This window comes from Gossypium arboreum, chromosome 2 (assembly GCF_025698485.1).
Source record: "Gossypium arboreum isolate Shixiya-1 chromosome 2, ASM2569848v2, whole genome shotgun sequence".
In the NCBI taxonomy this organism is placed as follows: domain Eukaryota; kingdom Viridiplantae; phylum Streptophyta; class Magnoliopsida; order Malvales; family Malvaceae; genus Gossypium; species Gossypium arboreum.
The window spans coordinates 112,878,690-112,891,386 of NC_069071.1; the positions used below are offsets into that span (position 1 = coordinate 112,878,690).

Below are 12,697 nucleotides of genomic sequence, written 5' to 3' on the forward strand. Positions count from 1 at the left end.
CCTCTACGTTTGATCTACCAAGCTATACTTTTCGGAACATCCCAAAAGCGAAGATAACCTAAAACCCTTGTTGTATTCCAAGATTACTTCTAGTTCTTCTAATTTGGCGAATCAGTAACACTTGAAACATTTTTCGCAAAACATCTCTTCAAACACAAGACGATAATTGTTCTCGGATGAGAGTTGTTATTAAATAATGATATTTTGACTTGTTTCAAACGTGAGTTGTTCTCGACATAGTTGTTCTCAATGTAGAGGTTGTCCTGAATAAGAGTTCTTCTGTGGTAATGCTTTCTTTGGTAAAGCTTATTTTGAATAATGGTTCTTCTAGAAAAACATAATTGTTCTAAATACAAGTTGTTGTAAACATAACTATTCCCGAAACGTCATTATTCTAAACAAAAGTTGTTTCGAACTTTAGTTGATCTCAACATGAGTTGTTTTCAGATAACAACTACATTGGATAATAGTTTTTTTAACTAAAGCCTTGTTTTGGACATAACTATTTTGGACATAGTTATTCTTGAACAATAGTCGTTCTGAACCATAACTATTTTAAACAAGAGTTGTTGCTTTGAAAGTGATACGTTTAGTAGCACAATTTTACTAACCAAAATATAATATTCTTTATTTTAAGAAAGAGATAAAATGTTACTAACCAAAATTGAATATTACAACCTTTAAAGTCCATCTTTGAATTTTTGTAGACAATTTTCCCTTTGGGTTATTATGTTTAAAGGGAGTTATATTTAGTTGTAATTTGAACAATACTTTATTTTGTTTTAAGTTATTTTTGGACTTGGATTCTAGATTACACTTTGTCAAAAATTCCAAAATAGTGATTATCAAGATGTGTTATGCAACTATTGTGGTTGGGCTTGTGCCAACATTAAGAAGCACAACATTATGCTACAACATTAATTTTTTAGTTACCAGTTTTGACTTATTACTTGTTCTTATTTTTCCTTGTGATACACAACAAAAAATACATAATTAGATTAAGCAAGAGACTGTATTCTAGTTTGGTTACTATAAAGACAATCTTTTATTTTTGAATTAGATGTATAAATGTGAGGCTGCGATTTAAGTAAAACAAGGTTAGCTTAAAACATTTTTTTATATCAAGTTAATTCTAATACAAATTTAGGTTAAATTCAAATTACATTAACAATTGTTGCATGTACGTTACATTCATTATGGTCAAAATCATTATCACAACATAGCCAAACTTACTTGTGACTTTATTTGTGATAGATTGCTCTTTTATACAAAATTAAATTTTGTTAATTAAATAAATTTAAAATATTAATTTATATAAATTATTATTATTTTGATTGAGTAATAATACCTCATCAATAGATGAATAATTATTTAGTATTTTTTAATAATATTCGCAAGAAAAAAGATTATTAAAATGAAAAGGTAATGCACAGATCGGGTTCAGCGGCATGCTTTATTTATGAAAAAGATAAAACCCTAGCTCGACAAAAGAAAAAAAAAATTAGGCAGGTCATCATGTCGGTGGATATTCACCTAAAAATTGATGTATTATATATTTATATTGGATAGAAAAATGTGGAGAAAAAAAGAAAAATAGATAAGACCCAAAAAGAAAAATAGCTTTAACTGGTGTTAAATGTAAGTTTTCGTTTCTGGTCTGAGTTTAAATTATATTAGTCACATTTATTGTTCGAGTTTTATTATATTATTGTAATTTATCAAAAAATACAATACTTGTTTGAAGCAATAATTTTAAGAAAATTATCTTTTAAACAAAAATTTTATGTTAAATTATATAATTGGTCTCATTTTTTGTTTTGAGCAATTTAATTTTTCTTTTATATTCTTTTAACTTTCTTTTTTTTTTTTTTTCTCTTCTACTTTTTCCTTTATTTCAACTATTAAAATAGTCATTTTTGTTTACATTATATTACATTTTAGTCATTTATATTTGAAATGTTACGTTTTAGTTACTTACATTAACGTGTTATAACATTTTAGTCATTGAACTATTAATTGTCGTTAATAGTATAACGACAAACTGACGTGACACGTTAAATAATCATTTCAAACAAAAAAAAATTAAGTTAATTTTATACAATCAATCTCTATTTTTTAAACAATTTAATTTTTTCAATTTACGTTGTTTTAACTTTTTTTTTCTTTATTTTCCATCCCAAATACTTTAACCAGATTTTTTGCTAAGGTGAAAAAAGACCTACCTTGGTCTTAGATTGAATGCATTGCAAAGATTGATTTGATTTGCCTTTCATTTAACAATTTGTTGTCGGCTAGCTGTTGCATTAAAATTTATGCTTCCCTGTTAAATGATGCAATTATTTTAAATATTTATATTTCAATTATTGTGAATTTATATGATATTTAAGGAATATTTGATAAATAAAATATAATCTCAAATTTAGTTGTCAACATTTATATCTTTTTCAATTTGATTTGTATTTTTTAATTAAATTTGGTTATAAATTTTTTAAAAAGTCAAATCACTTTTTAATAAAATGTTGATTAAACATTAATTTTTTATTATGTTGGTATGACAACTCACATAATATATTATATATACTTCACGTTAATTTGACAATATATATATTACTAAGTCATAATAAAATTTTATTAAAACTAAAAAATAGAATTTATTTGAGTTCATGAAAAATAATTCAAATAAATTTTCACTAAATTTAAACGAAGTTTCCCCTCGATATGTGTTTGTGAAAATCGACACTCATAATTTATGTTTATAGAGAAAAACTGCAAGAGTTGTATTTGAATTGGGTTTAGGGTTAGCAACCTAATTACTTAGATTTTCTATCCATAAATAATTCTTTTTAATGTTAATTCATTCCATTAAATAATTTGCACATCGATGTTAAGATTAAGACATCTCGATGACCCTTAAATTAAAATTATCTTCAATTCATATTGTGTCAATACAAAGTAGATAAAACTCTTTTTTCAATATCAAGTCCCAAAAACACTTGAAGTTAACCTCATCAACCCAAAATTAAGTGTCAAAGGATTTTGGATCAATTCTTAGACAATATTAAGCAAGCAACTCTCCAAACTTATTTTCAAGATCAAGTCTTTATGACATTTGAACTGAACCTCATCGACACAAAATCAAGTCTCAAACACTTTTGGATCAAGTCTTGACGACCTCTGAAGCAACCTGCATCTACCCAAAATCAAATCTAAACAACTTATTTTATCAAAGTTTCATTGAAGAGAAAAATCAAAGAATTTTTATTGTATTTAAGAAACTTCTAAAAATTGTAACTCAATTTTATAAATAAAATTCTTTGATTTGTTTCAATTTTCCGAATCTTGTAATATTCTACACAATTTATGTGTATTGACATCATATAATTAAAATTAAAAGCATTTTGGATTATATATTCTCAAAAGAGTAAGTGATCAAACCTCTGTATTTAGGGTTTGAATTTTGATGTTTAAAAAGAAAAAAAAAATGTTTCCATCAAGAATGTGCAATTTAGAAAATAACAAGTGAAAATATGAGCCAATCATCAACATTGGAGAAATAAAGATATTAATTGAAAATGACCAAAAATTTAATGGGTTAGTAGTGAGTGAGAAGCCAGCGAAAGAGTTGCTTAAGAATGTATTAAAACGGCCAACAATTTCGGCCAATGTGCCTAACCCCCATAGGTCTGAAAAAGGAGCCAAATACTCACTGTATCACCACTCAGCTTAAAGCTTAGAGTAAATATAATTTATTTGATTAAAGTTGTCTAATTAAGGCTTTGATTTTTCATTAGTTTGGTCAAATTATGAGGTTACTCTTTGTATTATCATCAAATTTCAGATTCAATCATTGTATTTTAATTTAATTTATGAATTTTGAGAAAATGAAATTAGGGTTTGAAAATCCTAATGATTTGGAATCATTCCTAACCAATAACAGTAGGAATAAAAAAAATTTGTCAAATTAAATTGCATGATTAGCCGACAAGTTATTGATGTTACGTAAATGAATTGCATCGTGTAAGTCTAAAGTTGAAATCAAATAAGGGTGAACATAGATTGGTTTTTGAAAAAATTATTATTTTTTTTAAAAATAAACCGAAATTGAATCGAATCGAGATGAATTGATTTCCATCTATTCAGATCAATTCGTTTCATTATTTTTTTTTATTTTTTAAAATGATCTTTTTGATCTAATATGTTAAAGATAATTTCACTAATTTAAATAAAAATATGCCAATAGGAGCAATCGTTGGCAGGTTGATGATTAAGGTTCAAATGTTATTGATGTAACATTCTCCTTAAATTTGTAACTTAATTTGATTAATTACAATCTTAACACAAAGTTTTTAAAAATCAGACCAGAAGTTTAGTTCTTAATCCAATTGACTTAGTTTATTGAATGAATAAATTATTTTTAAAAGAAGATTTAATCATTAATTCAATCAGTTTGATTACTCAGATAGACTGATTCAACTACAGTGTACTAATTCAAATGCTAAACATTAAAATTGGGTAAAAGAAATAAAGGGATGGAATCCCAAGTTTAATAACAAAATAGGGAGTAAAATTATAATTTAGTCGATAATTTTGAAATAATTTAGATTCAAAATTAAACCCATAATTCGAAGGTAATGATAAGGAATACCACCTACTAAGCTACGACTAGTAATCGTAGGCAAAAACAAAAAATGAAGAAAGGGAGATGGGGCAGTCAAAAAGAGACTACCCTTAGATACTGTATATGCATCAGCAACGACTCACATCTCTCCTGCATAGTTTATTTCGTCGTCTTCCTTAGCTTTTAAACCCATGTGTCCCTCTGTCACTCTCTCTTTCCTTCTATTGCTGCTGTTGTTGCATGCTGCCATACGTGTGTTCCTCCCTCCACTTTCCTTTTACTTTGTCCATACCAGTGAAAAATACCCTTTCTTTTTTTCTCTCTCACGCACGCTCCCACAGTGTCACTACCATTGCATACGTACTTTTATACATATATGGGACCATTGTCCTTTGCTTCAATATTCTAGCTTTTTCGTGAAAGACACGATCCCCACTCTCCTTCTCTTTCTTGATTCCCTTTTATCTTCTCTTCACTACTCCTTTCATTCCGATATGGAAATGGAGAATCATCATCACCATCATCATCAGCATCATCAATATGGTATGCCTGATCTTAGGCAACTACTCAACGGAAGGCCAAGTCATTTCCAAACGGTTCAACAGGGTTCAGAGTTGTTTTCCTCCGGTGACCGGAACCTTCCACCGCTTCAGCATCACCACCAGTTTGATATGATGCAAATGGTGGGTAGACAAGTTGTTGGTCATGAATTGATGCCTCGTGGTGGACTTCATCACGAGTTCAGTTCTGCTGCTGCTGCTACTCCCGCGGCTGCTATGGCTGCAGCTGTCAATAGTGGTTCAACACCAAGTGCTAGTTGTGGGTTCGAAGGTGAAGCTATTGCCTTTGGAGGTGATGTAGGAGCTGGAAGATGGCCTAGGCAAGAAACTTTAACACTTCTTGAGATCAGATCTCGGCTTGATCCTAAGTTCAAAGAAGCTAATCAAAAAGGTCCTTTGTGGGATGAAGTTTCCAGGTATATATACCCTAATTCTCTCTTTCCAACGGGTTTCTTTGTTTTTTTTAAACAATCAACTAAAATGGGTTCTTCGTTTTCATTCTTACATGATTTCCAACAGAAAGATAAGTAGCTTAAATCTTAATTTATGTTAACTAAACCATGTCTTGTCGTATAAGAAAAGGACTATACTGTGAACAAGTTGAGTTCAGAACCAGTCAACCAGGTGATGTTTATGGGCTGATCATTATTCATTTCAGTAATCAATAAGCCTTCTACTGAGTTGTTTTCTTTCCTTTGAAAATATGTTGCCTCCATTATTGTGTAAAGATTTTTGTCTTTTTTTTTTTTCTTTCTTTTGGTATAAAAATTAGTAACCTTTTGTATGTTTTAAGTACACATGTACTAGTTTTATCCAATCTTCGCCTTGTATATTTGAATGGTCAATGACATGCTTTATTGGGTTAACTGCAAAATGTTCAGCAAAGGAAACACAGTATTATTTTATCATAGCATTGGCAAAAAATCATCACATGATCCTTTAATAGCCAATCTTTAGGGTTCCCATTTTACAATCCCCCATTTCTCTTGTTACTGTAGGATCATGTGTGAGGACCATGGATACCAAAGGAGTGGGAAAAAATGTAGGGAGAAATTTGAAAACTTGTACAAATATTACAAGAAAACTAAAGAAGGGAAAGCTGGAAGACAAGATGGTAAGCATTATAGATTCTTTAGACAACTTGAAGCTTTATATGGAGAGTCAAGTAATTCAGTTTCGGGCCATCAATTTACTGGGAACAGTTTTGGGTTCCATGGTACTCAAAATTGCAATATTGGTCACTCTCAAAAGCTTTGTGATAGCCTTAGTCTCTCAAATTCCTTTGAATTTGAGCCTTCTTCTTCAGATGACAATGATTTGAGCACTGAAATGGAGATCAATGGTGGTTCATCAGAGAAGAGGAAAAAGAAAAGGAGTAGTGGTAGTAGTAGTAAGTGTTGGAAGGCAAAGATTAAAGAGTTCATTGATTTGCAGATGAGGAAACTAATGGATAGACAAGAAACATGGCTTGAGAAGCTAACAAAGACCCTTGAAGAAAAGGAAAAAGAAAGGGTTTTAAGGGAAGAACAATGGAGGAAAGAAGAAGCTGCAAGGATTGAAAGAGAACAAAAGCTTTGGGCTAAAGAAAGAGCTCGCATTGAAGCTAGAGATTCTGCTTTAATGGAGGCTTTACAGAACTTGACTGGTAAACAATTAAAGGACATTGTTAAACCAGATGATTGGCAAGAAACTGAAGTTTCTAGGCTAATACAACTTAAAACCACCATGGAAGGTTGTTCTGAAGAGATCCTATGGGAAGAAGTAGCTGCTAAAATGGCTTGTTTAGGCTTTGAAAAGAGTGCTTTAATGTGCAAAACAAAATGGGAAAGCATTGGTGCTTATTTAATGAAAAACAAAGATAGTAACAAGAAAAGAAAGGAGAACTGTGACTATTATCACAACAACAATGAACCACTCTACAGTGACTCAGTGAGTCACTCTAATGCTACTGCTGGTGCTGCAGGCAATGGTGTAAACGACAGTTGCTTTCGTTTCTTAATGGCTGACGGTGAGAACTATTGGGAAAGCTATGGTTTGAAGCTCAACAAAGGAGAAAACCAATGAAAAAGAAGAACAAGATTTTCAATATTATTCTAAACCCACATGATGAGATGTTTATGCAATTGGGTACGTACTGACTCTATTTTTACAAATGTATAAGCAAGAAGCTCACTGATTATGAGAATTTTTATATTTATATATGTATAGGAAATTTGTGTTTTATGTTGTTGTTAGCGACTGCACATTTATTATTAATACCAATAATGGGGTTTAAATTATCTTGTTGGGGGACTGAAAATGGATTAAATGTTTTGCTCTAATCACTCATTTCTTCATTAAACACTTGTCTGATATGCATGCAAATTTGTTGATTTTTTTACTTCATCATTAGTTTTTAATGATATGAATGTAAATTTGTTGATATTTTCTTTCTTTATATGCTATATAACATGCGTGAGAGCATTTGCCCCCACGTCTGTTGAATTTTATGTACAAATTTCTGTATAGAAGTACGCTGATGGCCGGTAATAGTTCGGTTTTAAACTTTAAAACGCTGTAATTTATTTCTTAAAGTATCATTATTGCATCAATATTGCATCAAAACAAATCATTCTCTCAGTCTAATCATTACCTAGCAAATTACTGTTCCTTGAAAACAATGAATAGGAAGGTTGTCTGTTTGAAACTTCTTGCCTATTAACACCAAAAAAAAATAAATAATAAATAAATAAATAAATAAGAAGCAAAATAATCATATTATCTAAAAACTACAATATTCATACACTCATATCAAAATAGACCTTGTTTTGAAATACACACGTAGATAATATATATATAGCACTAAATGCTTAACTTGTTTTGTACATAATGGTGAAAGTTATGCTTATAATATAGCTTGAAATGAACAAACCCTGAAATTCCCACATGCCTTGACTAGTTTTGGTGAATCATAAAGGATTCTTTGTTAGAAAAATAACGCTGGTTTTTTTTTTTAAATGCAATTTATTTTTTCCATTTTTGGAGCTTATATGAGGTTGACAATGCTGCAAAATTTAATGGTGGCAACTGGATTGTTTTGATGGGTTAACAAAAAGAATGTCTTTTTCATAAGAATTGGCATGTTACATTAAGAATATTAATCTATGAAGATAAACTATGGACATATATGTATAAATATGGCCTGCCTATAAGTGTCTATGTTTTATAGCTACTGATCAGCAGATCAGGTTACTTTGATCATTTTCATGAAAAGAAAAGAAAAGTACTAGGAAAGCTCCAAAAATTTTATGGATTATTATCTTTTGGGTAAACTATATTAGTATTCACCTAATAATTAGTATTTTCTTTTACCACTCAAATATGAAAAGTTATAAAATAGTTACTCAACTATTTAATTTTATCTTTCTTGTCACCAGCAGTTGACTAATGTGACAAGTTTTAAAATGGCATAATAGCAACTTAAACTCTCAATATTTATATATTATGTTAATTTAGTCTTGATTCTAAAAAATAAACTATCAACATTTGCACATTGTGTAATTTTATCATCTTCTTTTTTTTTTACAGTTTTGCTTTTCTTTGTGGTCCTTTCATCTAAAAACTAAAAATTAAATTTATAAGCTAAATTGATTGAAAATATACAAAAAATGAAAACACCTAAAATATAAAATAATAATTTTATATTTTCTCATTTTTTAATTAACCCTTAATATAAAAAAGAATAGGAAACTGCTATAATTTTTTTTTGTATATTTTTAAATATTGAAAGTTAAAGAGGATATTACATCAATTTTAAAAGTTTGTACTTTTATCTTGGTGTATAATTAATACTATAAGAATAAAGAAAATATGGATTCTAAGTGTGCATAAATCCATATTATCTTTGAATGGTGGTTATGGTTATGGATAGTTTGGAAATTGTAAAAAGATTTCTCCATCAACTCCAAGAATGCATAATACCATAACAGGTCAATAGTTTGCATTCAATTTATAAATGTATATATGACTACGTGTTTGTGTTTGTGTGTGTGTGAAGCTATAATTGATGGTTCCTTCCATGGAAGCTTTTCTTAAATCTTTCAGTTTCATGTACGTATACACACCCATTTATGATCTCCCACACTTTATCTCAACTGTTGCTTTTTTCTTTTTTGTTTTTCCTTTTATAGATAGGGACTATCCGTACATAGGAAAGAGTAAAGAAGCTTCCCACATCAGAAATGGGGGACCAAAACAAAGGTTGAAGACAGACAATATTGCAGTCATTTTCACATCAATAAATTTCAGCTTTCTTTTTTCTTTCTTTTTTACCTATTTCGTGTATCTTGAAGCAAGCTATGGTTGTCCCAAGGTGTTAAAAAAGACAGTAGTTTTGCAGTGCATTTTAGCAGTCAAAAGGATATATTATAATATAGATATATATATACAATTAATAAGCAAATATGAGAAGATGATGCCATTTGATGTGACTGATTACTGGAAATTAACTGAAATTTTTGGGAAGATGACCTTTTTTCAGGTCACTTTGAACATAAATGGCAACAACCCTTTCCATTCCTTGAAATCTGTAACACACTAGCACTAGCAATAATTTCTAAATGATAAGCATTATCTATCATATAATATGCACCACTAGTCCACCCCTTTCTAGGGCTTACCAGTTTGAGTGTTTGACCTGTGAATATATAATTATTATTCAACCATGTATAAAGAAGGATGTATTGATCATCATTGATGTAAACACTGAAAAAGAACCTTTATACTGCAACTGGGATGATAACAGGTTAAGTCTTTAATGGCTTCTCAGTGAGTTCTCACACAACTCTATTGCCATGGAAGGATAAAAGCTGCACTTTTCTGTAGTTTGCTTCAATGTGAAGGAAATGGTTTGTGTTATATAATATATTTGGCTTTTTTATATAAAGGTTAAATTTTGCTATTAGTCCCTGTACTGTGTGAAAGTTGTAGATTTAGTCTCTATACTTTTATTTGATCAATTTTAGTCTTTTTACTTTTCGAATTGGTTAGTTTAGTCCCTATATTTTTCAAAATTTAAAATTTTAGTCCTAACCCAAATAGTATTGATTAAATTTGTTTGATTAAATTCAATTACTAATCTTATAGTCTAAAAGAATTTTTATTACAATAAAGAGAGTACGATAGTGGAATCCTTTGAACAATATTCCATAAAAGGCAGAAAACAAACCGTAAACATGGCAAAATATCCTCAGAATAAAAAATACTAAAACAAAACCAATCTATCCTAAATACTAGTCATGTATTATGTGTATAGTTTTAGATTTAATTCATTTTCTCTAATTGGATATTTTAAGTCTCCATACTTTTCGAATTTTGAAATTTCATTTTTGACGCAAATGATCGTCGTTAATCCATTAATTGGATTTTTAGTTAGTAATATATGGAAATAATAAGCTAACATAACATTACACATGTGATAATATATTTGGTGCATCAAATTTTAGAAATAGCATAACTTTACTTAATGAATTTAACAATTACTGTTTGGAGAGGATTGAAATTTGAAAATTACAAAGGCTAGAAATGACCAAATAAAAGTATAGGGATTAAATCTAAAACTTTTTCAAAGTATAAGGACTAAAGAAAAAATTAACCTTATATAAATAATATAGTGGTAAACAAAACAATCTCTGTTCTTTAGGGTTTATATTCAAAGTTAGTGACTATCATTCTTAATAATGTTTGTCTTACAGGTTTGTAGAAATACAATGTGTCTTATTATTGTACCTAACACTTGTCGGTAATGGAATTATGTAAGAACGTTGATAAAAATAAAATTTCATTGTTAAAAATTGAATGTTACCGTGGCGTATTAGTGTAATTGCAGACACCGTTTTATATATCTATTTTATTTTAATAAATTTTCTAGATTGAGAAAAAAAAAGAAGCGAAACTTCGAACTCCAACTCCGTTGACAACGAAATGATCTTCAAGAAGGGTCGACCCTTTAATCTATAATTGTTGATCTAAGCTATCCACGAAGAACCAACTTGAATCACTATGAACCAAATCTGCTGCATGGCACAGGCCATTTTCCAACTTTGCAAGTCCTTTAATCCAAGTCACCCCTTCACTCTTTGGTTTACAAACTTGTTGCCAGCTAACCATAGCACCCTTAACTTGTCATCATTGCCATTCCAAAAAAATCTCATGGATATTTGATTAATCCTTGCAATCACAGCCTTTAGCAAAACTAAGTGCCTAGCCTCATAGTTTTGTATATAAAAGAGCATTGCATGTACCAGTTGGACTCAACCTACATAAGAGAGCATTCTTGTAGACCACCTATTCACTCTCCCTTCGATCTTTTCAATCATAGGAACACAATCTCTAATAGATAACTTCCTTGTAACCAAGGGCACCCCTAAGTATTTGACAGGAAGCTTCCCCACAACAAAACCAGTAATCTCATGAATTTCTTGCAACTCAGATTTCGAGATACCTGTAAAAAAAAAAATCTCATTTTTACTAGGATTTAGCTTCGAACCAGAAAATCTATAGAATTGTTTAAGAACACATTGAACTCCAACTTTTCGTTCAACAAAAATGAGCAAATCATCCACGAAGCACAAATGAGTTGCTTGATCTTCTGAGTTGTGGAATGACACTATAAAATTTTGTTAGTTGTTGCCTCATTAAGCATACAAGACAGATATTCATAACAGTGACATATATATACCCCCCCTGCATCAAGAACCACTTTTAAAAACTCCCAACACACTGAATCAAAGGCTTTTTGAAGATCAAACTTCAATGTACACCTTGGGGACAAAGATGATTGACCATAACCTTTGACAAGCTCTTGGGTTAGCAAAATATTCTTTGATATGCCTCTCCCTTGAGTGAAGGTTGATTAGTATCGAGGAAGCAACTACATCAACCTATTAACCATAATCCTCATTTTACATTTCTAGATTACAGAACAACACGAAACTGGCATGTAATCCTTGATGCATAAAGGATTATTCTTCTTATGAACCAACACACCAATAGTAGAGTTAAAAGTTGAATGAATATACCCCGACTTAAAATAACTCTTCACTATATTACTATCATCCGCGCCCACAATTTCTCAAATAGCTTGCAGAAAATGAGCAGGACCATCGAATCCAGATTAGAGGTCTACATAGATTAGGTTAGATCGGGTTCAAACATGCAAGGTATTTAGACTAGTTTTTCAAGTCTGAGTCCAGCTTAAAAAATGTGCTTAAGTTTTTTTTTTTCTCAAATTCAACCCATTTTTAAAAAGATAAATGCGGACCCTATTCGACTCTCCCATATTTGAATTTTTAAATTATTTTTTATCTAAAATAAATTTAAAAATATAACTCACTAAATGCATTAAAACGTTTCTAACACGTTAAAAATACATTAAAAAGTATTTATATTAAAATTAATTATAAATATAATAAATGTTTTATTATATCAAAAATAATAAATATTTTATTGTATTAAGTATAATTTTAATATTTTATATTTT

The 12,697-nt window shown here is 29.9% G+C and overlaps 1 protein-coding gene across 1 annotated transcript; it reads left to right on the top strand.

Moving 5' to 3' along the window:
• Positions 1-4,848: 4,848 nt before the first annotated feature.
• LOC108466546 (trihelix transcription factor PTL-like) lies at positions 4,849-7,457 on the top strand. Its single transcript, XM_017766913.2, has 2 exons — positions 4,849-5,594; positions 6,177-7,457. Exons 1-2 carry the CDS (start codon positions 5,113-5,115, stop codon positions 7,240-7,242), a joined length of 1,548 nt encoding a protein of 515 aa, XP_017622402.1. The 5' UTR covers positions 4,849-5,112; the 3' UTR covers positions 7,243-7,457.
• The last annotated feature ends 5,240 nt before the right edge of the window (positions 7,458-12,697 follow it).